General features: G+C 45.8%; 2 protein-coding genes across 2 annotated transcripts; one reads left to right on the top strand and one right to left on the bottom strand.

Annotated features, from left to right (window-relative positions):
* Window positions 1-500: 500 nt before the first annotated feature.
* MRPS34 (mitochondrial ribosomal protein S34) lies at window positions 501-4,108 on the bottom strand. Its single transcript, XM_039490237.1, has 3 exons — window positions 3,552-4,108; window positions 2,798-2,840; window positions 501-1,855 (listed from the first exon to the last, which is right to left on the bottom strand). The coding sequence occupies exons 1-3, from the start codon at window positions 3,867-3,869 to the stop codon at window positions 1,572-1,574; spliced, it is 645 nt and encodes a 214-aa protein (XP_039346171.1). The 5' UTR covers window positions 3,870-4,108; the 3' UTR covers window positions 501-1,571.
* Window positions 4,109-10,753: 6,645 nt separating this feature from the next.
* EME2 (essential meiotic structure-specific endonuclease subunit 2) lies at window positions 10,754-24,886 on the top strand. The gene is given in 5 exon segments (XM_039491840.1): window positions 10,754-10,801; window positions 12,090-12,326; window positions 12,329-12,623; window positions 16,110-16,166; window positions 24,828-24,886. Coding segments are annotated over 5 exon segments (639 nt in total). The 3' UTR covers window positions 24,830-24,886.
* Window positions 24,887-26,944: the final 2,058 nt, after the last annotated feature.

The raw sequence follows: 26,944 nt of genomic DNA, 5'->3' as shown, positions 1-26,944 counted from the left end.
TATAATTTATAATCTATCCTTTTGTAGTTAATACACTTATGTTTTAATCCAAACCAGTGTGTGTTCAACTAAGGTGTCTGGGGAAAATCACAGCTTGGTTACCACAAGTGTGCATGGTCCTCTTCACATTGAGGGAGAGGTGGACCAGTTGTTAAACCCATATACTGGCCAGATTTAACCAGGGCAGGACAGTACTGCTGTAGGGTCCCAGGCTAGGACTCTGGCGGTTAGACAGCCTGCGTGTAACTGCAGCTGGGTGTGTCCCTACCTGTACAAATGCTAGTGAAAGCACAGGCTGGGGGGCTTTGCATCTTGTCACAGCAGTACAGGGAAGGAGCCCAGGCAGGTGGGTCAGGGGGCTCAGTGGTACCTGAGTTCCAGGTGGCACCCTGGGGGGAACCCATCACATACCCCTTTTTGGAGTGAAGAGAAATGTTACCTACATTTCTTTATTGTATCACCAATACCACATAAGATCACATAAAAAGATTGTAAAAATCTAATATATTTATCATCATTTATGTTATTGGTTTAAATGTATCCACTTTGCTCTTCTTGACTGGTTTCTAGCAAGTTTTATGGCTGAAGTCTGATGGCCTAGCATGCTGCAAACACTGCAGGGGGAAGGTCTAAGAGTAGTTTTGTTCTCATAAGTGACTCCAAAAATAGGCTTGGGGCATTCCATGTTTATTGTCTCTGTGACTTCCATGGGAAAGTGTTCCCATTGAAGCAAATGGTAGCTTGCCACTGACTTCAAAAGGAGTCGAAACTTTTACTCAGTTTACAAGAAAAAAAGATGGATTCTTCTTCACCACTGCCAACTTGACAAACAATGTGGGATCAGAAAGTCAAGGTGCGTTCTTTCCATTCTGTCCATTAACTTCACAATCCTGGCTGAAGTGAGTGGTATTTATAGGCTTGGTTTGGGTGCAGTTGAGGTGATGCCTCTATGTGTCAAGGCAAAGGATTCTAAAATTGGAATTTAATTAACACTTCTGCTGATGGTCCACAAGACAGACTAGAATCTAACTGATGTCCTTGCAACTGTGCTAGAGGGATAATAGAAGTAAAAAAGAAATAAACATGTATTTACTGAAGTCATTAGATGGGTAGCAAGGTCTATAGATAAAGAAGGTGCCATTTTTAAAGTCATTCTTCTGACCATTATTGTGCTTTAAATTAATTTTGGGGCTAAACTATGACAGTGTCCTTTCAAAAAGAGTCTCATTTGTGGTCTTCCTGCACAGAAGGATGGTAGCTGTCATTGGGACCTGGACACCAGGAGACATACATCAGGAGAAAAGGCAGGGAATCAGAAGGGAGGAACTTCTGCAAACAAAAGATCGCTAAAAATCCTGAGTCTGTCTACATCTTTCTGAATATATATGAGAAAGTCGCACACCTGCATGTGCACAGTACTGAGAGGCCAAGGTATTAAACTTCAGTATATTGAACTAGAAGTGGGCATGTGGCTTATGGTCCTATTCTTCATTAAGGAGATTGCATGAGCTGTCAACACACAGGGTATTAGAGAGTGTTTCAGAAGCTCCATCACACTCAGCTCTTGACCTTCACACTGGTGTCCCCTTAGCTTTTTTCTGATTTTGAAAGTAGTCCTTTGTGAAGGAGATGATTTTCTCCAGATCAATCAGTGGTTCCTCTGGGTTAAGTTTTCCTTCTTTCTGCCTTTGCGCAAGGATCATGGCTCGGAGCAGAGGGGGGTATGGCACACACTGAATGGTTTCCACTGACACTGGAGTAAATTTCTTGAAGGCCTCCTCTTCATGTTTGGGCACCATCCTCCAGTCATGATACATGACCTTGTCAATCTCTTTCACTTCATTATACGTCTTGCCTAAGGAAAGATGATGATGATTAGGTAAACAATGCTATGAACAACAAACTCCATATTGGTGACTATGCCAGTGCAGTGTCTCCAATGCTTCAGCTGGGCATAGCACTGGATATTTTATGGTAGTTACACACTCCCACTACAGGTTGTATAGCAGATAACACAGGCAATTGACTGACAGAACATCTGGATTGTAGTCCTGACTTTGCTGTTGACCACTTCTGTTAGCTTGAGCAAAACATTTCACCTCTCTCTGATTTAGTTTCCATATCTATAAAATAAAGATAATTCTTTCCTGCTTTACAGAGATGTTGGGAAGTTGAATTCATTAATGTTTATAAAACACTTTGAGATCCTTGAATTAAAGATACTAGAAGTGTAAAATTTTATTAAATAAATTATAAACCTCATACATGGTGTAAAATAGCTTTCAGAACACGGGGAATTTCCCGTTTGTCTCAATGAAAGTACTGATTCTGAACCCTAATGATGGCAACTTAAATGACAACATTGCTATTTCATTATTGATTTTAGCAGGAACATTCAGCTAGCGTGTTTATCCACTGTTTTTAGCTATTACAGAAATTAGAGATGGAAGAGACCCAATTTGTCATAGACTCCATTTCTTTGCCAACACAAATTGTTCACTGTGGTATAGTCTCCAGGGATTTCTTCAAGCTAGTTTTAAATGACAAAAGTAATTGGACTTCTATCATTTTCCTTGTGAAATTTATTCCACAGTGGACTAGATCGAACTGTTAGGAAATTTTCCTTTTCTTAATTTCATCCTATTAGTCAGATGAGTGGAAAGAGAGCTACCAGTGGAGGAGGACTGCTGAGTGGCAAGAAAGCCACCATCTTTTTCCTCCCATGTCAGTCCCTGTCCCTATCCATTAACTTTTTTCTCTAATCCTGTTTGAGAGACATACACCAAGCTCTATTTACCTCTGAATGTCAGGTATCCCCAGGCTTTCCCATGATCCAAAGTCTGCAAAGAAAACAAACAAAAATTTGCTCTGATCAATTAAAGAACCATTCCCATTCACGAAAAGGACAAACTCATTTTATAGTCTTATTACTCATGATCTACAAAAAGTGAGTCCTACACCTGGGCCCTGAATAACTGCTAATCGTCCTTCTAGAATGCTAAGCAAATGCCATTAGACAATCCCTGCAATGAATTTTGTGATGAAGAACGCTGCATAATGTGTCTCAATACTATATACTGCCTGCTATCAGCCCTGTAATGACTCCATACAACTACATGTGCCACCATTAAGGTTCTGATCCTTATGTTCATGCATAATCTGTAGTACAAATACTAATCAGTGTTCTGAACTCTGATGCATAGTGGCTCAGACTGATATCCTTGTTTCTACAGTGCTCAGGTTCCCTCCCTCAGGCTTTCCTAAATTGTAGATTTTCATTACATGGTGCCTCCTCTGAATCCATGACCTGAGGCACATATGAGGAGAGGAGATTCAAGTGTATTAATATGGAGCTCTGATATAAGAGAGGCTGTGAATACTGTAGAGATAGTTTAATAGGGTTGCACAATGGTGATTTGGGAGCCAGCTTTCAAGAGGGCAGGTCTCGCTGGAAGTCCTCATTTCCACCGGCCTTGTCTCTATCTATGGTGCTTGTTACCATAGTATCTGAGTGCCTTCAAACCCCAACGCCAACAGTCAAGCGCTCTCACCTCAGCTGTGTAGTCCACCCTGACCTTAGTAACGACCCAGTAGCAGGGCTCGTCATACTGCCAGAGCCAACTCTTGCGGGTGACCATGCGGCCGATGCCAAAGAGCCGCAGCTGGCAGAGCAGCGTGAAGAGGCGGTTCTCGTTCCTCACATCCTCCCAGGCCAGCACAGGTAGGCGTTTGTTCGTGAAGGGTCGGATCATGGTCTCGTAGTCCAGGGCGAAGCGCTGGGAGTCTCGGGGACGGTTCTTCAGTGCCCGGTACTCACGGATCTTCTTGGCCATGGCGGCGATTGGGCGGTGCAGCTTCTTACGAGCCATGACAATGGCAGCTCACGGGTCAGCCGGGCAGGCTCAGAACAGAGAGATGCTGATGCTACTGCTCCCCCAGACTCCTCTTCCCTTTCTCTTCTTCCTCCTCCCTCTTCTTCCTTTCCTTCCCTCGGGCACCAAGCTCCCCAGCCCAGGATACTTCCCAACGCACGAGCCCTCCCCCGGGTCTCTGCCGCCCTAGGGCGGTGCATCATCCTAACCCGGCCGGCCGGAACTTCCCGTAGCAATGGAAACGCACCAGCCGTCAGCTCCCCCGGAAGCAATCGGCTAGTCAGCGAGGGGCGCGCTCGCTGGACTGGGGCAGAGCTTGCCTGCTGTACGGAGCGGAACGTTCCTGCTGCATGGGGGCAGCGGGGGACTAGTTAGAGCAGCGCGCTACACTTCGTGCCTAAGTCTGCCCGAGTGGGGAAGCGCGGTCCGGAAAGGGGTCTCTCTCGGGGGCTGGTGGGCTTCCCCATGGGGATGTATGTCAGGTCGAGGGGCTCTGTGTATATCGGTGACATGATGGGTCCCCTTCACCACCACCACCACCACCCGGCTGCCCGAGGACTCTGGGAGGAGCTGCCGAGCAGTGGGCTGAGGCTCCACCCCGAGCTTGAGTTTTCGGGACTTCCAGTCTCCTTGCGGTCACTGCCCCCGAGGCTCTGCGTAGCCCTGCGCGTCTCAGGGCAGACACGGCTCAGATGTGCCCCAGATCTGTATTTGGCTGTTATTGGCAGCACTTCAGGCTTTTTTCAGTCGTAATTCTAGTGTCTAAAAATGATCTTTCCCTTGAATATTGTAATGTGAATTGAGCACTTGTGACAGGGTGCCTAATGCCAGGCCTGGACGCTGAAGCAGTATTGTCCGTGATTTTGTTGCAGTTTCACAATATTTTGTGTTTTTCTTAAAGCTCTAGAACCTGGGGTTCTGGAATAATCTCAGCTTCCCCTTTATTTAAAAAAGAAATGTCTTGCCATTGTGATTACAGATAAAAACTTTAAAACATGATCTGAGTGTGTTCTATATGATCAAAAACCACAAAGAAAAGGTGTCACCATCCCTAGCATATACAAAAGTTTTTTCCAAAAATTAATTATGTGATACATCTTCAAAGGGTTTACCATTAGTATTAATTTCTTTGTCTTGACCCATAGGTGGAGTTAGCAAAAGACACGAGATTAACAGCTAATTTAATGCATCCGATGAAGTGAATATGCACGAAAGCTCATGCTCCAATACGTCTGTTAGTCTATAAGGTGCCACAGGACTCTTTGCTGCTTTTACAGCTAATTTATGACAGACAGACTCTGTTCACATAGTTTGGCTTGTTCAATGTCTATTGCATTTCCCAATCCTTTTGCATACCACGATGAGTGTTCAGATACAGATTCTCCTGCCTCTTTGGAGTAGGCTCTCAATTCAGACATGTTTGAGGTTTTGACAAGGAAAAGGTGCACTGCAACCATGCCTGCCCTCGGCCCCTTCCTCTGGAATCTCTGTGTTGGGCCCCACCCCCTTATGAAGCTTCCCAAATGCAAAGTTTTACCTCCCCCTGCCTTGAGATAGTGTCATCTATTACAAGCATAGCAAGAACAACACCTTCCGTCTGGACTTCCCTCTCTGGGCTCCCCTCTGAGGCAGACACTCCTGTGTTCCCCAAAAGGGAATGTGACCCTGACCTAGTTGTGGGCTCACAGCTACCAGCTATGACAGACCCTTCACTGGCCAGCAAAATCCCCCACCCTCCTTTCATAGAATTGGAAGGGACCTCAGGAGATTATCTAGTCCAATCCCCTGCTCAAAGCAGGACCAATCCCCAAATGGCTCCCTCAAGGATTGAGCTCACAACCTTGGGTTTAGCAGGCTAATGCTCAAACCACTGAGCTATCCCTCCCCCTTTCACTCAGGTTGGGCTTGCTTCCAGCTACAGAGTCCTTGGGGGGTCTGTTCCCACCACAGCAGTCACCAGGACCCCAACTTCCACCTCCAGGATACATGTGTCCGTGCACCTCTTCCACTCCATAACAGCCAGTTCATGCTTCTAGGTCTCTGGGCTTCAATTTCTTTGTCTTTTAAGTCCAGGGTTTGCTGGTGGGCAGCCTTTTCTTTTTCCAGGGCAGCTTTTTGTGCTTCAATTTGAGCCTGTTTCTGTGCCTCAAGTTCTTTGTCTTTTAAGTCCAGGGCTTGTTGGCTCTCTTTTTCCTTCTTAGCAATTTGCAACCTGTGCAGTTCTAGCTTCTGTTCCTATTTCCAGAACAAAGTAAGTCACCAAGCAAAATAAAGCAAAAATACACAAGTCTAACCCTAATACATTAAGAAACTGTTTACAGGTAAAATTTCATCCTCAGAGATGTTCCAATAAGCTTCTTTCACAAACTAGACTCCATCCTAGTCTGGGCCCAATCCTTCCCCCCCGGTACAGTCCTTGTTAGTTCCAGCAGCCATCTTAGGGGTTTTCTCATGACTGGCAGCTCCCTTTGTTCTTTTCCACCCCCTTTTATAGCTTAGGCACAAGGCGGGAATCTTTTGTCTCTCTGGGTCCCCACCTTTCCTTCTAAATGGAAAAACACCAGGTTCAAGATGGATTCCAGTATCCGGTGGCACATTCACATGTCCTATGAGACCCCAGCCTCCATTCTTCCTGGGCTGGCTCGCACAAACACAAGAAGGCTTGCAAGTAAACAGAGCCATTTGCAACCAATTGTCCTAGTCAATGGGCGCCATCAAGATTCTAAACCACCATCAATGGCCCACACTTTGTATAATTAGGACCTCAGAGTTATACTTTATATTTCTAGCTTCAGATACAAGAATGATACATGCCTACAAATAGGAGGAATATATTCAGTAGGTATAACCTTTGTTATGATTCCTTACAAGAGACCTTTTTCATAAAACATATTACAGTTACCTCATATTCACACTTATAAGCATATTTCCAAAAAAACATTATGGAGTGCAACGTCACAAAAGGAACCCTTTTTTTATTATTTTTTAAAATCATTTGTAAGCAGTCTTGATTTTTTTTTTTTAGGCTTGATTCATAATTTTTGAATGTGTGGAGTTGGCAATACTTCTGAAATATTGTAGCCACTTGGACAATGGCAGAGTGTTGCAATAAATAAAGCCAAGTCCGTCAGTCTGTTCCAGTGGAGCGCCCCAAGCGGGGGTTTTCCACGTCCTTTTATTATAATGGTTACATAAATCATCCTATTATGCGCATGTGCAACCTCAATCCAACTACTTTGCCCCCTCCCCTGATTGCTGCTCTATGCATTGCGTGTTCCAGTGGTAAACACCTGGTCAGCGCTTAATCTGTGTGTCTCCTGATCGAGTGTGGGGGGGTGGGAACCACTTCAGCCGCTCTAAATTCGGGGGCGGTTTTCCAACCCCCTTAGTGCTTGAGAAGTGTAAAGTTCCTACATCCCCTCCTTTTCTGTTTTGTCGACCCGTGCCTGGTCCGCATGTTTCATGATTTTATATGCATACATGACGGCTTGGGGTGTAGGCAGGGGTTTGCGCCGACAGGGTGTAAAACACATCCTAATTATATTAGGAATACACTGAGCAAAGCAAAAAAACCCAATCAAACAGGCGATAACAATCAAAGCATATTGCAAAACAGTTCGGACCCATCCCATGGATGGCAGTTATAAAATTAAACATCCCCATTGCATGTGCAGCACTGCCCGGCGCCTTACATACTGGGACCAGGCAGGTGCCCAACAGGCCATGCATCTCAGGGGCCTGCTGTAAATAAAAGGAAGATTGATTGGCAAGGATTGCAAGTCGAGCCCATATATTATAACGCAATTCGGGTTCGGCCCCAACCGATGACACACAAAAACAACACAACAATATGGTAAAAGAATTAGCGGTCAAACAAGCAAAGATAGCGGCAGTAAAATTCTCGGGGGTAGGCTTGGCCTTGTTATTCTCCAGCGTTTGCTGAGCCTGCTGCGCCAGTCGCTTCACCTGCCCCCAGGTAACCTTTGGTGCCGTCTTTGTGGCTCGGCACGCTGGAAAGGTCTCGGTTAGGTTCAGATTGAAGTTGGGTATTGGGTTCTTGAGGCCTTGATGCCACGTCATCGTGCCACGGTCGCACGTTTTTGGCAGGGACCCACAACGAACCTGTGGGAGTAAGCACAGCGGCGTGCCCCCGTCCCCAGGTTATCAATGGAACGGGGCCATACCAATTAGGGTCTGGGCTCTGCCTATATTTTACAGATGGGCGTGGGAGCGGGGTTTCCGTCTTAAAATGTCGTTCAGTGGTTGTAAAATTTTGAAAAACATTTAAAGTATTTAGGGTAAACAATACTATCGCCAATTAATTTTGCTTGGCGCCCAGGGTTGGCCCATCATCCCCCACTGTTTTGTTTTGCTTTTTCAGGTACTCTTTAAGTGTACGATTGGTTCATTCCACAATGGCTTGACCAGTGGAATTGTACGGAATACCAAAGACGTGGTCAATTTGCCACTGCGTGCAAAAATCCGCAAACCTGTGAGAAATGTAGGCGGGGCCGTTATTGGTTTTTAGCTGTCGGGTGCGGCCCATAACGGCCACCGCAGCAAGAACATGATTAATCACGTGTTTGGCCTGTTCGCCCCGTTGGGGGGTGGCCCAAATATAATGAGAGTAGGTATCAATGGTAACGTAAATATTTCCAAAGAGAAAAAGGGGGATAAAGCGTGATATCCATTTGCCAAATTTGGTTGGATTGAAGACCACGGGGATTAACACCCAGTTCAGGGCAATGATGAAGACTTGCACAATGATTACAGGTTTGAACAATACGTTGGGCCTGAATCAGGGGGATCATAAAATGCTTCACTAAAAATTTAGCATTTTGATGAAAAAATGCATGATTATCAATGGGATCCGAAAAGAACAGAATGAGTTAACTAAAAAAATTAAAGAGAAAACACCGGCCACAGTCAAGGACACCACGCACAGCTAAAACTTGGCGGACAGCCAAGAAAGAGGGGCTTGGCGGACAGCCAAGAAAGCGGCTATGAAAACGGCAGGACTCGGCCAGGCACTAACAAAATGTGTTAGCCAAAAAGGGGAAGGGCAGTAAACTCAGTCATGAATGGTAAGATGTGATCCAAATTTGCTTAACAAATCTCTTCCCCATAGGGATACAGCAATGTCCATGATATAGGGTTTAAGGAGAATCTCCTTTTCCCCTTCTCGCGGAGTTATAGCAATCCATCGGGTGCTTTGTTGAGCAGCCTGCAATCCGCCCACTCCCCAAATGGCTGGCACTTCAGATTTGTCCCAGGTGGACGGCCACTGCCGAGCGGAGATGACTATAACGTCAGCTCCAGTATCCACCAGCCCTTCAAGGGGGATACCGTTGCAGTAATAGGTACGCTTAAATTTTGCTCGTCCTATTGCTTGAGTGATCGCCGCCACCTGAGGATGGGCCTTCGCTAAGGTGGACCCGAAACCCCCAGCGTCCCGGGTCACATTTGTTCCCCCTGCGGGCAAACAGAAGGGAAGGATCACCATCTGGGCCCATGAATCCCCTCGATGCAGCTGTTTTGGCATATGAGCCCAGATTTGGACATAAATACTTCCCTTATAATCACTATCTATTACCCCGGGGACTATCTGAATGCCATATTTTCCGGCATGGGAACGAGGGAGGATTAGCCCCATAGTGCCCGGGGGCAGGGGTCCAGAAAGTTGGGTAAGAATTGCCACCACCTCCCCGGGGAAAGTGAGCTCCTTATCTTCCTGCAACAACAAATCAATTCCCGCACTTCCTAGGGTGGCCGCCGGGGTATCATAGGCGGTGCCTCCTCCCACCTTTGGGCCGGGGCTGGGGGATCGCCCGTTGCCCAGTTTCCCAGAGGTTGGGCATGGAGCGGGGGATTGCTGCGGCATTGATTTGCCCAGTGGTAACCCTTCTTACATCGGGGACAAATAGATCTTGGCTTATTGGACTGCTGTTGCGTCCCGGTATTGCCCCCCCCCCCAGGGGCCCGACACTCCCTCCTAAAATGGCCTGGTTTCCCACAATTAAAACACTTTCCCTGGGGTTTGGACCCCTTCTGCATGGCTGCTGCCAGCAAATTCATCTGATGCACTTGAGTGCCCACATCTGTGCACGCTTTTAGCATTTCTGCCAGAGTGTACTCCGGTTTGGTCACAATGGACTGTAACACCTTGCGGCAGTCCGCATTAGCATTCTCATAAGCGAGTTTCCTCATTAATTCCCACTGTGCGTCAGGATTATCTACCTGCCTCTGAATAGCCTCCTGTAATCTGTTAATAAATTCCACATACGACTCTTGAGGGCTCTGGCGGGTGACGGTAAAGGACCGGGAGGGTGTCCCCGTCACCGGTACTTTAAACAGGGCTCTTAAAACACAACGCCCCACAACTTGGAGCGTTACGAGAGGGATATTCGCAGCCTGCTCCCGTATGCTGGCAAACGGTCCCGCTCCATACAGCTGCTCGGGAGTATAGGCCCCCCCCCCGATGCCTGCCCCTGTTGTAATGCTTCCTGTTGAAATTCATTATCCCAAATAACATACTGCGCGGGGCTTAAAAGCATCCTACAAAAATCCTTCCAATCTTGGGGGAGCATGCTATATCCATTTGCAATCCCTTCTAATATGCCTCGGGTAAAGGTGGATTTCAATCCAGACTCAGTAACCGCTCGTCTCGCCTCTCGGAGAACGGAATAGGGGAGGGCTGTGATCTCCACTTCAGCCTCCCCCTCTGCGTTGCCAGGGCGATGTGTCACTGGGAACGCAGCCAATAACTCCCTCATCTCCTCCCCAGTCAATTCCCCTTTTTCCTTTTCCCTCTGTATCATTGCCTGAAAAGGGGACAGCCGAAAATTCGTCCGTGAAGAGCCATCCGCACCCGGACATGCATCATGGCATTCGGGTACCGCCTCAAGCGGCTTGGGGGGCAAGATCCGAGGGTAAGGAGGGGGGGCCGAAGGCGCGGGGGCGAGAAGGATAGCCCTGGAGGACGCTCCAATCCCGGTTGTCTCCAGAGCCTCCTTACATCGCTGCCAAAGCAGGAGCCACTGCACCGCGGCTCGAGGCTCCGCGTGCAGTGTCGCCCCTATCTTTATCCAATCATCTACCGACAGTGACCTGTGATCCGGTTACCAAGGACATTGGCGATTGATTTCAGCAAGTAGCTGTTCTAACTGACCCAGGGAGACTGGCCTGCCAGCCTGTTGCATGATAGCCTGTAGCTCTTTCGCATGAACTTTCTGCTGAGCTGACTGTTCCCCCCCCATACTCACGGAACGAAGCTTCCCAGCGAGGTTCGAGGTTCGGTGCACCGAAGGCTATTCCAGCTGGTGAGCAGGGGGAATCACGTCGGGGTCACCAGATGTTGCAATAAATAAAGCCAAGTCCGTCAGTCTGTTCCAGTGGAGCGCCCCAAGCGGGGGTTTTCCACGTCCTTTTATTATAATGGTTACATAAATCATCCTATTATGCGCATGTGCAACCTCAATCCAACTACTTCGCCCCCTCCCCTGATTGGTGCTCTATGCATTGCGTGTTCCAGCGGTAAACACCTGGTCAGCGCTTAATCTGTGTGTCTCCTGATCGAGTGTGGGGGGGTGGGAACCACTTCAGCCGCTCTAAATTCGGGGGCGGTTTTCCAACCCCCTTAGTGCTTGAGAAGTGTAAAGTTCCTACAGCAGAGCAAGCTCCCTCCCACACTGTCCTGTGCCTCAACTGACTTGGATAGCCCACCAATAGGAGTAAGAGGGGAATTCAGTCTGTGGCCCATTCAGTCCTTAGCCTCTCTGCTGATATTTCCAGCAAGGGAAATAATTAGTACTAATTAAGTTCTTTGGGATGTTGGTGCCTGTCCTCCAGGAGTAGGATTGAGACCAGATTATTCTCATAGACTAGTTGTTGTTTGAGTCTTAGTTGGTGAATTTCAGTCAGAGCTGACCTGCTGTGGATTTGAATGAGTGGTAGATTCAAAGTGAAAGGCTCCATATCCTATCACTGAGCTGCTTGTTTGTTGTAAGCTAGGATTTACTTCCTATGAGAGGAATTTAGGTTTTTAATTAATCCTTTTTTCTTAATTTTTAATTAAAACTAACCTAAGCAAAACAAAATGTATCACTTAGATAAATGTTTTAAAAATAAATAAGTTTAGTGCATTCATATATTAGAAATTGGTATATTGGAATACTGAGTGCTTCTGCATTTTCTAAGCAAACATTGTTAATCTTTTAGGTAATTAGAAATGCTGAAGAGAAAAATAAAACCATGGAGGAAAATTCAAAAAATCAATCCAATGGCAAAATCAACAGAGTTATCAAAAGAGCTGCTGCCTGGGAAATTTCAGATTCTGATGCAGACAGTGATGTTGAATCACATCAAACCAGAACTGTTATCCTGATGCACCCAGCTGCTGATACACTGGATCATGGCATTTGTAGTCATGCTGCACAATAAAAGATGAAAAACATGTGAGTGTCAGTGTCAGGGAGCCTAAAGAGCTACTTTTGCGAACCTCTCTTCAGCAAGTAACTACATCCTCTCCAAGCCCAAATAAAAGGAGGAGAAGGAGAACTCCAGAGAAAATAGAGGCAGGTCAGGCAAGAGCAGAACCAAGAAAACTCAAAAGGGAAATCAAGAAGACAGAAAAAGAGAGGAGAAAAGCACAGGAGGCACTAGAAAAACAGCGACAAAGGGAAGCTGCTGATACCTTGAAACTGCATCGGCCAGACCAGCGTCTGAAGTACACGACTGTCTGCATAGACCTAGGTAGGCAATCTCTGAACTAGCTTTGATTTTTCTCCTGGCATTCATTCTAGGGATCTCACTGTGATAATACCATCCTCTACTATGAAGGTGGAGATTAATTTCTCTCATGGTTAAACTAGGTGACCAGGGCTTCCAAGTTCTATTCCCAGGTCTTCCATTAACTTGCTGGATGACCTTAAGTAAGTCACTTATGGGCACATTTGTCAATGTTAGCTACTGATTTTGGTTGCCCTCATTTTGGGGTGTCCAACTTGAGACACCATTTCAAGGTGATGAGTAAAGCCAGCTCCTGCTGGAGTGATGGGTGCTAAGTACTTGTAACAGTCACATCCAAAGTGCCTTTAGATGGGCACCCAAAATCAGTGGCCACTTGTGAAAAACAAAGCTTTAACTTCTCTCTGCCTTAATTTCTCAATAAGTAAAATGGGGATAATAATGCTTCCCTACATCAAGACAGGCTGCAAGGGTTAATTAATGTTTGTAAAGCACTTTGAGATTGTCAACTGGAAGCCACTGTAAAAGGGTAAAATGTTAGATTATTATAATCAGTTCTTTGTTAATGTCACCTTTGCTGGAATTCGCTTGTTTGTTTGTGTGTTTTGGCATTTAAAATTTCAAGTGTTACAGCTTGTTCAAGTTCATACAACTAAACACACTGTCAAAGTGTGTCTTGCTGAAGTAGTGCTTGAGTTAGCAAGAAGATAGAGATAAATTCAAGTTAGTTTGGCTGCATTTTTAGACTCTCAGGCCATCAGCCAGTGTAACTCTGATCTAGTTTCAGTGCATGGGGATTCCATGCTACTGAGTAAGTAGTTAATATTCTTTCCCCCCAAACTGGCCATTACTGGGCACAGACTATTAAAAAGACAGGGAAGAAAATGTAAGTTTCAGAGCTGATTGCCTGTGTTATATCTTATTTAGAGTCCACATCTGGGAACACTTCCAAGATAATTGTAGATAACTCTCTGTCTGGAAATGTTAGCTCCTGACATGCCAGGCCAGACCATCCTCTGGGATTGCACATCTTGGGCCCAGTCCTACTCCCAGTATCTCAGAGGATAGTACCTTTCAGCTAGTTTCGGTTTCCAGCAATGTTATCTTAGACCAAGCACTGCACAGTATATTCAGAGAGCTCTACAGGTGCCTGTTTTCTGGGTGTAATACTGATTTTCGAAGCATTTCATGAGGATTTAACAAAGTTCATCCACTTGCATTGGCATTTAAAGGGTTAAATAAGCTATCTTGTTTGGGAGGCAGTGAATTAAAATGTGAAGCCATTATGGACATAGGATCATAGAAAATAGAGATGGCAATGACTTATGAGGTGCCCATCCTCCTGCCTGCGGTAGTAAAAAGTCTTGTCTTATTTTAGCTTTACAGATTGTCACAGTATTGACTATTGTTGTGCCGATTGCCATTCTCCACCCCAGAATTGGGTGCATTTCATTTTCTGTAGGTATGTATACAGAGCTCAATACTGAAATATTAGTCAGGTTGAGTGGGGCAACTTTTGTGAGTTAAGGCTTGCAGATGTAGCACGGTTCAGAAGAAACAAACTGAATGTGATAATTGTAACTGTATCATAATACATAAGCACGAGGGGCCAAATTAAGGTTGCACAGACATTTCCTAACTTTTGAGAGCTTCACTTTGCGATTTTAACATTTTTTAAATTGAGGGTTTTAAATGTAAATTCTTATGTTTTTCTAAAAATTAAAAAACAAAAATTCCATCCTGTAAACCATATTGACTCCCCACAACATCATCAGCATCAGAGTTTTAGATCCACTGCACAGTGCTCTACTAGTTAAGAGTAACTGTATATTCTGTGTGGACTCGCAAAGTGGGTCTCCATCCTCCTCTACTAGCCAGTGGGTTTCACAGGTATTTTCTGGAGAGTAGAGGATTGGTGAGATTCAGGAATAATAAATTCAACTCCAGGTTCTGTAGGAGAGCATTCTCTAGTGGTTATGCTTTAGTGGTAACTCTTCTGCCCGTGTCTCCTCCAACTTTTTTCTGTTAACCCTCTCCAACTCCTGCCCCTTTCTCTCCCTGATGCTATTCCTCCCAGCTCCTGCCTGTTTCCCCCCATCTTCAGCCAATATCCCCCATGCTCCTATCTTCCCCTCCTCTGCTCCTGCCTCTGTCCTCCCCACCCTTCTTGTTCCTCACCCCTCTGCATTAGTCAGGTGGCTTTCTCCCCTTCCTCTTTGGTGCCTGGCTGCCAACAGGGGGGACAATGAGGGCACAGGAAAAACAGGGCTTGGTTCCTGTGGCACAGTGTCCCACAGCAATTGCAGGGAAGGTCTTGGTCAGCCACAGGAGGGAGCATGCTCAGTTGTTCCACAGGGATGGCATGTGAATAGCTCAGTGGCCATGTAGGAACAGTGAGGAGATGAAGCATGCTCAGGGTAGATGGAATCTTTGGAAATACTTAGGTGCCAAACTCAGGCATGTCTCTACTGAGCATGTGCTAATTGTGACTTTTTGGAGGCTTATTACTTGGCCAAATTGGGTGAGTTTTCACAGGGATAGCAAAAGGTATATCCCTGACACCTAGGGTAAATTTCAAGTCCCTGTGATGAAGGATGGGGGCATAAGAGCTTCTCAATGAAAACAGTTATATGAAAATTTCTAACATGGATAAACAATGTATTTTTCCCTAGTCTCGTTCTTGGAAATGGCTGAACCATTTTTGCTGAAACTTCCCATATAAAGTCAGCCTGAGACAGGCTTCAGATGTGGAAAATTTCTTGCCTGTATGATTTAAGTTTGGCAAAGTTATAAACAACTGCAAACAGGGTCTTCTAATGGAAAGAGTAATGCAACGTTAATTATAGATGTCCCTACTTGTGCTGATCGTAATTAACAGTGTGTTGTAAATTTCCCTGGGATAATCAGGTGACATGCAGCATGCTGTATTCAGACACCTGCTATTCAATGTTCAGGCTTGAAATAATCATAAGAACGTCTATACTGGGTCAGACCAAAGGTCCGTCTAGCCCAATATCCTGCCTTCCAACAGTGGCCAATCCCAGGTGCCCAGAGGGAATGAACAGAACAGGTAATCATCAAGTGATCCATTCCCCGTTGCCCATTCCCAGCTTCTGGACACCATCGCTACCCATCCTGGCTAATAGCTACTGATGGACCTATCCTCCATGAATTTATCTAGTTCTTTCTTGAACCCCGTTATAGTCTTGGCCTTCACAACATCCTTTGGTGAAGAGTTCCACAAGTTAACTGTGCGTTGTGTGAAGAAATACTTCCTTTTGTTTGTTTTAAACCTGTTGCCTATTAATTTAGTTTGGTGACCCCTAGTTCTTGTGTTATGAGAAGGAGTAAATAACACTTCCTTATTTACTTTCTCTACATTAGTCATGATTTTATATCAATCATTTCTCTTCTTTGTGTGGGTTTTAGTTGCTATTTATTACCACTCCCTTTCCTCCCCTAATGTCTGGCCTGTTCTCTCTCTCCCTTCAGGTCTACTAGAAGATCCTGGATCAGATGCTTTGATGGAAGCTTTTTGTTCCTTGGAATGTAAATACTACATTGAGTCTCAGAAAGTGCCTTGCAGCATAACCTGGAGGAGAAACACTCCTAACAGTTTCTCCAGTACTTGATTATCTGATTCCAATTTGTCCTCTCTTCCCTGAGGGGCCTCCTCATATGCCTTATACATTTAAACTGGCAACAGCTATGCTGTGGGAAAGGAGCTTTGAATTGCATTAGTTATTAGTTCTGATATTTCCAGTAGCCTTTCTAGGCAGGGTGATGGTGTCATCAGCCTCAGATATATAAGTTCTATGTGACCACTGTTAGTTCAGGGAATGGAGTTGAGTCTGATTGTCCTATAGTTTATTTCAAAGTGAGTGACTTTCATGCAACTGGGTGTCATTGTCTCAAGCACGTACACATCCAGGATGGATTGTCAGGGCTTGGCTACACTGGAGAGTTGCAGCGCTGGTGGAGGCTTTACAGCGCTGCAACTTAGTAACTGTCCACACCTGCAAGGCACATCCAGCGCTGCATCTCCCTGGCTGTACACCTGGTCTGCTTGGGGAATAACGAGTGCAGCGCTGGTGATGCAGCGCTGCTCGTCAAGTGTGGCCACACACCAGCGCTGTTATTGGCCTCCAGGCTATTAGGAGATATCCCAGAATGCTTTTAACTAAATTACTCTCATAGAATCATAGAATCATAGAATTCAAGATCAGAAGGGACCATTATGATCATCTAGTCTGACCTCCTGCAAGATGCAGGCCACATAAGCCGATCCACCCACTCCTTAGCAAGCGACCCCTGCCCCATGCTTCGGAGGAAGGCGAAAAACCTCCAGGGCCATTGCCAATCTTCCCTGGAGGAAAATTCCTTCCCGACCCCAAATATGGCGGTCAGCTGAACCCCGAGCATGTGGGCAAGACTCTCCAGCCAAACCCTCTGGAAAAAGTTATATCATACCATTGACCCATTGTACTATTTACCAGTGTGGCACTTAATTGACCTATTGACTAAGCCCGTTATCCTATCATACCATCTCCTCCATAAACTTATCTAGCTTAATCTTAAAGTCATGGAGGTCCTTCGCCCCCACTGTTTCCCTCGGTAGGCTGTTCCAGTATTGCACTCCCCTGATGGTTAGAAACCTTCGTCTAATTTCAAGCCTGAATTTCCTGACTGACAATTTATATCCGTTTGTCCTCGTGTCCACATTAGCACTGAGCTGAAATAATTCCTCACCTTCCCTGGTATTTATCCCTCTGATATATTTAAAGAGTGTAATCATATCTCCTCTTATCCTTCTTTTGGTTAAGGAAAACAAACCGAGCTCCTCAAGTCTCCATTCATACGAAAGGCCTTCCATTCCTCGGATCATTCTAGTGGCCCTTCTTTGTACCTGTTCTAGTTTGAATTCATCCTTCTTAAACATGGGAGACCAAAACTGCACACAATACTCCAAATGAGGTCTCACCAACGCCTTATATAACGGGACTAGCACCTCCTTATCCCTACTAGAAATACCTCGCCTAATGCAACCCAAGACCGCATTAGCTTTTTTAACGGCCACATCACATTGCCAACTCATAGTCATCCTACGATCAACCAGGACTCCTAGGTCCTTCTCCTCCTCCGTTACTTCCAACTGGTGCGTCCCCAGCTTATAACTAAAGTTCTTGTTAGTCATCCCTAAATGCATAACCTTACACTTCTCACTATTGAATTTCATCCTGTTACTAATACTCCAGTTTACAAGGTCATCTAAATCTCCCTGGAGAATATCCCGATCCTCTTCCGAATTGGCAATACCCCCCAACTTGGTGTCATCCGCAAACTTTATCAGCCCACTCCTACTCTTGGTTCCAAGGTCAGCAATAAATAGATTGAATAAAATCGGACCCAAAACCGAGCCTTGAGGAACTCCACTGGTAACCCCCCTCCAACCGGACAGTTCCCCCTTCAATACTACCCTCTGCAGTCTCCCCTTTAACCAGCTCCTTATCCACCTCTGGATTTTCATTTCGATCCCCATCTTTTCCAATTTAACCAGTAATTCTTCATGCGGTACCGTATCAAACGCCTTACTGAAATCCAGATATATTAGATCCACCGCATTTCCCTTGTCTAAATAATCTGTTACTTTCTCAAAGAAGGAGATCAGGTTGGTTTGGCACGATCTACCTTTCGTAAATCCATGCTGTAATCTATCCCAGTTGCCATCGGCCTCATGCTCCGGAACCACTCTCTCTTTTAAGATTTTTTCCATGACTTTGCATACTACAGATGTTAGACTAACAGGCCTATAGTTCCCCGGGTCACTTTTTTCCCCGTTCTTGAATATAGGAACTACATTAGCTAATCTCCAGTCAGTCGGTACAATCTCCGAATTTAGGGATTTATTAAAGATTATCGCTAACGGGCTAGCAATATCCCTCGCCAATTCCCTTAATATTCTAGGATGAAGATTATCCAGGCCCCCCGATTTACTTCCGTTAAGCTGTTCAAGTTTGGCTTCTACTTCAGATACCTTAATGTCTACCCCCATATCTTCATTCCCATCGGTCCCTCTATCACTATTCCTTAGCCCTTCATTAGCCTCATTAAAGACGAGGCAAAGTATTCGTTCAGATATTGTGCCATTCCAAGATTATCCCTAATCTCCACTCTGTTTAAAGTTTTAAGCGGTCCCACTTCTTCTTTCTTGGTTTTCTTCCTATTTATATGGCTAAAAAACCGTTTGCTATTGGTTTTAATCCCCTTCGCTAGGTCCATCTCCACTCGTCGCTTTGCCTTTCTCACAGCTTCCCTGCACCCTCTGACCTCGATAAGGTAGGTTTCCTTGCTGATCCCTCCCATTTTCCACTCCTGGTACGCTTTCTGTTTTTTCTTAATGACCCCTCTAAGACGCTTGCTCATCCAGCTCGGTCTAAAACTGCTACCTATGAGCCGTTTCCCCCTTCTCGGGATACATGCCTCTGACAACTCCTGCAACTTCAACCTGAAGTAACCCCAGGCGTCATCTGCCCTTAGATCCCTAAATATGTTAGCCCAGTCCACTTCCCTAACTAGTCGCCTTAATTTAGTAAAGTTAGCCCTTTTGAAATCATACACCCTAGTCTCAGATGCACTATTGATTATCCTCCCATTTATTTGGAAATGAATTAGCTCATGATCACTCGAGCCAAGGTTGTCCCCTACAACAATTTCCTCAACAAGGTCCTCGTTACTCACCAAAATCAAATCTAAAATGGCATCCCCCCTCGTCGGTTCAGCAACCACTTGATGAAGGAATTCATTAGCTATCACGTCTAGAAAAAGCTGAGCCCTATTATTATTACAAGCATTTGTTTCCCAATCTATATCCGGGAAGTTAAAGTCCCCCATGATCAAGCAGTTCCTATTAGTGTTTACCTCCTTAAAAACATTAAAGAGCTCTCTATCCGTCTCCAAGCTAGATCCTGGCGGTCTATAGCACACCCCAATCACTATCCTGGGTGAGGCTCTGGTAGTTTTCTTCCCCAATGTGACCATTGCCCAAACAGACTCTGTATTATCCATTGCATTGCTAGTTATCTCATTACATTTCACCTCATTATTGATATACAGTGCTACTCCCCCACCTTTACCTTTGCATAGGTCTTTCCTAAACAGCACATACCCTTCCATACCTGTACTCCAGTCATGGCTACCGTTCCACCATGTTTCGGTTATTCCTACGATATCCGGTTTCAATTCCCGGACCAGGAGCTCCAGTTCCTCCATTTTGTTACCTAAGCTTCTCGCATTGGTGAACAAACATCCTAATTTTTCCTGTTGGGCTCCTCTCACTCTTTTCACCCAACTCGGTAGGGACACAGTACTTCCAGTATGACTTATAGATCTAGTATCCGTCCCCCCCCTCTTCCTTACACGTAACCGCCCCTCTCTGGCTATATCTGTTGTTATCTTGTTGTCCTCACTCCCAATGTATAAATTTGGCATGGAGAGCACCAGGACCTCTCCCGACCGTCTCCCCCCAGTGTCTAGTTTAAAGCTCTTTTAATCAGATGAGCCAGCCTCCCTCCTAGAAGTCTACTTCCTTCCCTACTTAGGTGGAGCCCATCCCTTGAGAACAGTTGTCTGTCCCCAAAAGCCTCCCAGTGCCCATACATCCCAAAGCCCTCCTTGTAACACCACTCCCTCAGCCAACTATTAATCATCACGATCCTCTCACCCCTTTGGCGCCCTTCCCTAGGGACAGGTAGAATCCCACTGAAGATCACCTGAGCCTCAATTTCCTTGAGCGTCTTACCCAACCTGGCATAGTCTCCCTTGATCCTCTCTAGCGAGAATCTAGCCGTGTCATTCGTTCCTACATGAAGGATGATCAATGGGTTCTTACCCGCTCCTCTTAGGATCCTTTTCAACCTCAGGTCCACATCCCGTATTTTAGCACCCGGTAGACAGCACACCCTTCTGTTCTCTGGATCGGCCCTGGTCACAGGCCTGTCCAACCTTCGCAGTATGGAATCCCCAATCACGTAGACCTGCCTTCGCCTGGGGACAGCACGGTCCTCTAACCTATCCCCCGTTCCCCCTGGTTGCAAGCTCCTTCCATTCCTATCATCCCTTGTGGTTCCCCTTAAGCCATCCTGTATCCTCCCTGGGCCCAAACTTGGTGCTACCTCCATCGACTCCTCCCCTTTTTCTATGGGACTGGCCGCTCGTCTCTTTTTCTTTGGCCTCCCACTGTCAGCTACCACTTGCTGTACCCCTTCCTCATTCTCCAAACCTTCGAACCTGTTCCTTAGCTCAATTTCCCCCTCACTGGCTCTCCTTTTCCTTGGCCTGCTTCTCACGGTCACATGCTTCCACTGCCCATCTTCCTCCTCTGGTGGTCCCCCCTCCTTGGCCTCAGCCCCTGCTCCCCCCTGTGCCCCTGGGCGTTCCCCTTCAGTTACTGCTTGCCATTGCTCCATCAGCCTCTCAAACCCCCTTCTATTCTCTATCAGGGTTTCTACCTGCAGCTCTAGGCCCTGGATCTTTTCCTCCAGCAGCTCTATTAGGCGACACTTCATGCATATATAGTACTGTTCTGGGTCCCCTGCTAGGACCAGGTACATACCACAGCTGCTGCATGCTCTCATCCTCGGTGTATCCTCCACAGCTTGGCTCATGGCTGCTGCTGTCTCGGCCTTGCTCGGCGTTCTTACCTGGGGAGCTCGGTGCCGCCCCTTCCACCTCCCCCTGCCAACTCCCACGCTAACTCCCCTGTTGGCAGCCCTGTTTGCTGCCTCCTTGCTACTCTCTTTGTTTTGTTATGATGCCTCTCTTTGTTTTGTTGTGAACTCGGGCTCCGGGAGCTGCTTATCTAAAAAACAAACACAGCTCTTGTTTGCTGTGTTCAATCTGTAACTGACTGTGAACAATCAATTGAGATAACCCACTACCTTGCTGTGAATGAGGCAGGCAGGGGGATGAGTGTTTGCTTGAGGAGAGAAACAGTGCGGGGAGGGGGAGAAAGGGAGTCCATTGGAGCAGCTGCTTATCTGGTCTGCAGGCTATTTGCAGTTAAGAGTAAATGAGGGGTCGAGGAAATTTTCAGATTTTGCAAGGCAGGGAGCTGAAGTATCGGCTCCAAAAATCCACTCTCTCTCTCTCCCCCCGCTCCCTGTCACACTCCACCCCACCCCCCTCTTTTGAAAAGCACGTTGCTGCCACTTGAACGCTGGGATAGCTGCCCATAATGCACCACTCCCAACACCGCTGCAAATGCTGCAAATGTGGCCACACACCAGCGCTGGTAGCTGTCAGTGTGGCCACACTGCAGCGCTGTCCCTACACAGCTGTACGAAGACAGCTTTAACTCCCAGTGCTGCACATCTGTAAGTGTAGCCATACCCTCAGTCTCTACAGCAACCAGGATGGAGGTCAGAGTGAGTCATTGATTGTGGAGAGGTTTCATATAGCTAGTTGAAAAAGATTTCTAAAATAAATTCTGTGTCTGCAAAGCATCCTTGATGGCTGCTATGGACGTGAACTGCATTGCTGGGGAAGACAGAGTGGGCCAGCAGCAGGTTCCCTTGCTGCTGAATGAAGCCTTTGAGCTCTTTAGAAAATCCTGTGGCTGTTTCTAAACACAGGCTGATGGAAATCCTAGGGTGTGAAGTTACCTTCTCTCTGATGCCAAATGTCACCATAGCAGGAGATGGGGAACCTTGCAAATAAACTGTAATTATCAGTACAGTGGCATTGTTCTCTCCTGTGTCCCATTGCAAGGATTTCAGGTTGGTGAGTTGAGGTCAGTCCTGTACTTGGATGACTGGTTGTCTGAGAATATGAACAAGAGGCTGCTAGGCAGCCTTCTAACTCCACATTCTACAGGCCATTATCCTCTGATCCCACTGAGGGTTACCAAAAGAAACTACACCATCTGCTCAAGAAACAACCTGAAAAAGCACAGGAACAGATCTGTACAGACACATGCCTAGAACCCCAACCAGGGGTATTCTATTTGCTACCCAAGATCCACCTGGAAATCCTGGATGCCCCATCATCTCAAGCATTGGCACTCTAACAGCAGGATTGTCTGGCTATGTGGACTCCCTCCTCAGGCTCTATGCTACCAGCACTCCCAGCTATCTTCAAGACATCACTGACTTCCTGAGGAAACTACAATCCATCGGTGATTTTCCAGAAAACACCATCCTGGACTACAAGCCATCAGGAATAGTATCCCTGATAATATCATGGCAAACCTGGTGGCTGAACTTTGTGACTTTGTCCTCACCCACAACTATTTCACATTTGGGGACAATATATACCTTAAAGCCAGCAGCACTGCTATGGGTACCCGCATGGCCCCACAGTATGCCAACATTTTTATGGCTGACTTAGAACAACGCTTCCTCAGCTCTTGTCCCCTAACGCCCCTACTCTGCTTGCACTACATTGTTGACATCTTCATCATCTGGACCCACAGAAAAGAAGCCCTCGAAGAATTCCACCATGATTTTAAGAATTTCCATCCCACCATCAACCTCAGCCTAGACCAATCCACACAAGCAGTCCATTTCCTAGACACTACTGTGCTAATAAGCGATGGTCACATAAACACCACCCTATATCGGAAACCTACTGACCACTATACTTACCTACATGTCTCCAGCTTCCAACCAGGACACACCACATGATCCATTGTCTACAGCCAAGCTCTAAGATACAACCGTATTTGCTCCAATCCCTCAGACAGAGAAAAACACCTACAAGATCTCTATCAAGCATTCTTAAACCTACAATACCCACCTGCTGAAGTGAAAAAACAGATTGACAGAGCCAGAAGAGTACCCAGAAGCCACCTACTACAGGACAGGCCCAACAAAGAAAATAACAGAACGCCACCTTCAGCCCCCAACTAAAACCTCTCCAGCGCATCATCAAAGATCTACAACCTATCCTGAAAGATGATCCCTCACTCTCATAGATCTTGGGAGACAGACCAGTTCTCGCTTACAGACAGCCCCCAAACCTGAAGTAAATACTCACCAGGAACCTATCCTTGCAACAAAGCCCAATGCCAGCTCTGTCCACATATCTATTAAAGTGACACCATCATAGGACCTAATCACATCAGCCACACCATTAGGGGCTCGTTCACCTGCACATCTACCAACGTGATATATGCCATCATGTGCCAGCAATGCCCTTCTGCCATATACATTGGCCAAACCGTACAGTCTCTACGCAAAAGGATAAATGGATACCGATCTGACATCAGGAATCATAACATTCAAAAACCAGTGGCAGAACACTTCAACCTCTCTAACCACTCAGTGACAGACTTGAAGGTGGCAATTTTACAACAAAAAAACTTCAAAAACAGACTCCAAAGATAGACTGCTGAACTTGAATTAATATGCAAATTAGATACAATTAACTTAGGTTTGAACAGAGACTGGGAATGGTTGGGCCATTACACTAATTGAATCTATTTCCCCATGTTAAGTATCCTCACACCTTCTATGGGTCATCTCGATTATCACTTCAAAAGTTTTTTTTTCTCATGCTGATGATAGCTCATCTCAATTGATTGGCCTCTTACAGTTGGTATGGCTACTTCCACCTTTTCATGTTCTCTGTATGTATAAAGATCTTCTTGCTGTATGTTCCAGTCTATGCATCCAATAAAGTGGGCTGTAGCCCACGAAAGCTTATGCTCAAATAAATTTGTTAGTCTCTAAGGTGCCACAAGTACTCCTGTTCTTTTTGTGGATACAGACTAACATGGCTGCTACTCTGAAACCCTTAAATGTTGTGGGAGAAAAGCTGGCTGGTGCTGTGACCCAGTGATGTGGTGTGCAATCCAGATCCTTTTGCTTGCTTTCCCACCTTGATCTGAACCTTCCCTTCTGTGAATAACTGGCTGTTGTCCCCAATGAGCTGAATTAGGTGATGCTGTAACACACAGACTGCAGCACGGCCAAGTCCAGTTTGAACATCTCTTCCTAGGTTGATGACTTTTGTAATTGTCCTGCTCTGTTCCTGCACCCTCAGTGCTCTGTATTTATGTGATCTGCCTTTTTATCAAGCCATTACCTCTTTTCATTCCAGATGGTATGACTGGGCTGAGACCCACCAACTATATTTCATTTTGAGCACATCCCAGTTTCAAAAAGTTAAAAACGATTGCCTATATCCCACAAGCAGTTGTTTTTGTTCCCCTAGGATGGTCCCCTGGTGAAGGCTGAAGAGGAAAATGAGGTGTTGGTGCTGGTAGATCCGAGGGACTTTCTCAAGCATCTCTTTTCTATAACTCAGGTAGTGAAAAATCTCTGAACTTCTGTCTAAAGAGAAGTCTGGGGAGAGCTGCCTTTTAAAAGTAACGCAGGCAGAAGGGGGTTATTCCAGAACTGTATTACAGAATGCACAAATATGAATGGAGAGAGCTGTCGGGTGGGATAGCCAGGGTGGATTTGATTTAAATCACTAGTCAGGAAGACTTGATTTAATCATGGATTTCTACATAAAAGTGCATTCTTGTTGGTGGTTATAACCTTAATACATATTCTTCACAACTCAGAGATAGATGTAGGTTTCATTTTTAGAAGGTACACACTATACATTTTAAAGTGATTTATTTTGAAAACTTTTCAGATTAGTTTTACAGCTATATCAGAAAATGAATGGTTGTTTGGTTATTTCATTTACCAAAGTTAATTGAAGCAGATATTTATGAAGTCATCGGGAGGTGTACTATCTCCAGTTCAACAGGTTAATCATTAATATTTGAAGGATTTTATTGCCATGCTGTGTAAGGAGGAGAACATCACTAGACAGATATTTAAATTGTTTTATTTAACTAAAACAACAATGTTATATATTCTGGATTTTTTTCTTCAACAGCAAACATATAATATTTTAACAAAACAAGCATATAAATTTTTTAATTAAAAAATTCAAAGTTTTTTAAAATCAGGTATGTTTTTGTTAAAATTGTTTTTAATTAAAATAGTTAAATGAAATATTTAAAAAAAATTAAATTGACTGTGTCATCCAGGTCAACATGAGAAACTTAAAATATTGGCTTCTGCAGCTAACTCAGTCATCTTCACCTTCATTTTCCTGTTTGTTCATAACCTGGAAAAGAAAAACAAGCTTTCCTGCTTTTTCAGGTCCCAAACGATTTCTCAATTTGGAATGAATTAGTCCAAAGGAAGAAAATATTCTTTCTACACCGTCAGAAGAAGCTACTGCTGTTAAAAGTGAGATTACCACTTCAACAGTCTCTGAATTAAAGTGCTTAAGTGACTTCCACAAGTTCACTGGTGTGACTTTCTTTAAAACATCATCAGCAAACACATATCATAGAATCTCAGGGTTGGAAGGGACCTCAGGAGGTCATCTAGTCCAACCCCCTGCTCAAAGCAGGACCAAACCCAACTAAATCATCCCAGCCAGGGCTTTGTCAAGCCTGACCTTAAAAACCTCTAAGGAAGGAGATTCCACCACCTCTCTAGGTAACCCATTCCAGTACTTCACCACCCTACTAGTGAAAAAGTTTTTCCTAATGTCCAACCTAAACCTTCCCCTCTGCAACTTGAGACCATTACTCCTTGTTCTGTCATCTTCTACCACTGAGAACAGTCTAGATCCATCCTCTTTGGAACCCCCTTTCAGGTAGTTGAAAGCAGCTATCAAATCCCCCCTCATTCTTCTCTTCTGCAGACTAAACAATCCCAGTTCCCTCAGCCTCTCCTCATAAGTCATGTGCTCCAGCCCCCTAATCATTTTTGTTGCCCTCCGCCGGACTCTCTCCAATTTATCCACATCCTTCTTGTAGTGTGGGGCCCAAAACTAGACACAGTACTCAACATTAACAAGTCACCGGGACCAGATGGCATTCACCCAAGAGTTCTGAAAGAACTCAAATGTGAAGTTGCGGAACTATCAACTAAGGTTTGTAACCAGGGGCGGCTCTACAAATTTGGCCGCCCCAAGCAATCATGCCCGGGAGGCGCCCCCGAGCCGCGGGAGCAGCGGACCTGCCGCGGGCATGACTGCGGAGGGTCCGCTGGTCGCGCGGCTCAGCTGGACCTCCCGCAGCTGCGGACGGTTCGCTGGTGTGGCGGCTCCGGTTGAGCTGCCGCAGTCATGCCTGCGGGAGGTCCAGCCGAGCCGCGGGACCAGCTAACCGTCCGCAGTCATGCCTGCGGCAGGTCCGGTCATCCCGGGGCTCCGGTGGACCTCCCGCAGGCATGACTGCGGCAGGTCCACCGGCCCAGCCTGCCGCCCCCTGGGAAAGGGCCGCCCCAGGCAGGTGCTTGCCCCGCTGGGCTCTGGAG

This window comes from Mauremys reevesii, linkage group 10 (genome assembly GCF_016161935.1).
Source record: "Mauremys reevesii isolate NIE-2019 linkage group 10, ASM1616193v1, whole genome shotgun sequence".
Taxonomy (NCBI): Eukaryota; Metazoa; Chordata; order Testudines; family Geoemydidae; genus Mauremys; species Mauremys reevesii.
The sequence above is the reverse complement of the archived record's forward strand: the minus strand, read 5'-3'. Positions and strand labels throughout refer to the sequence as shown.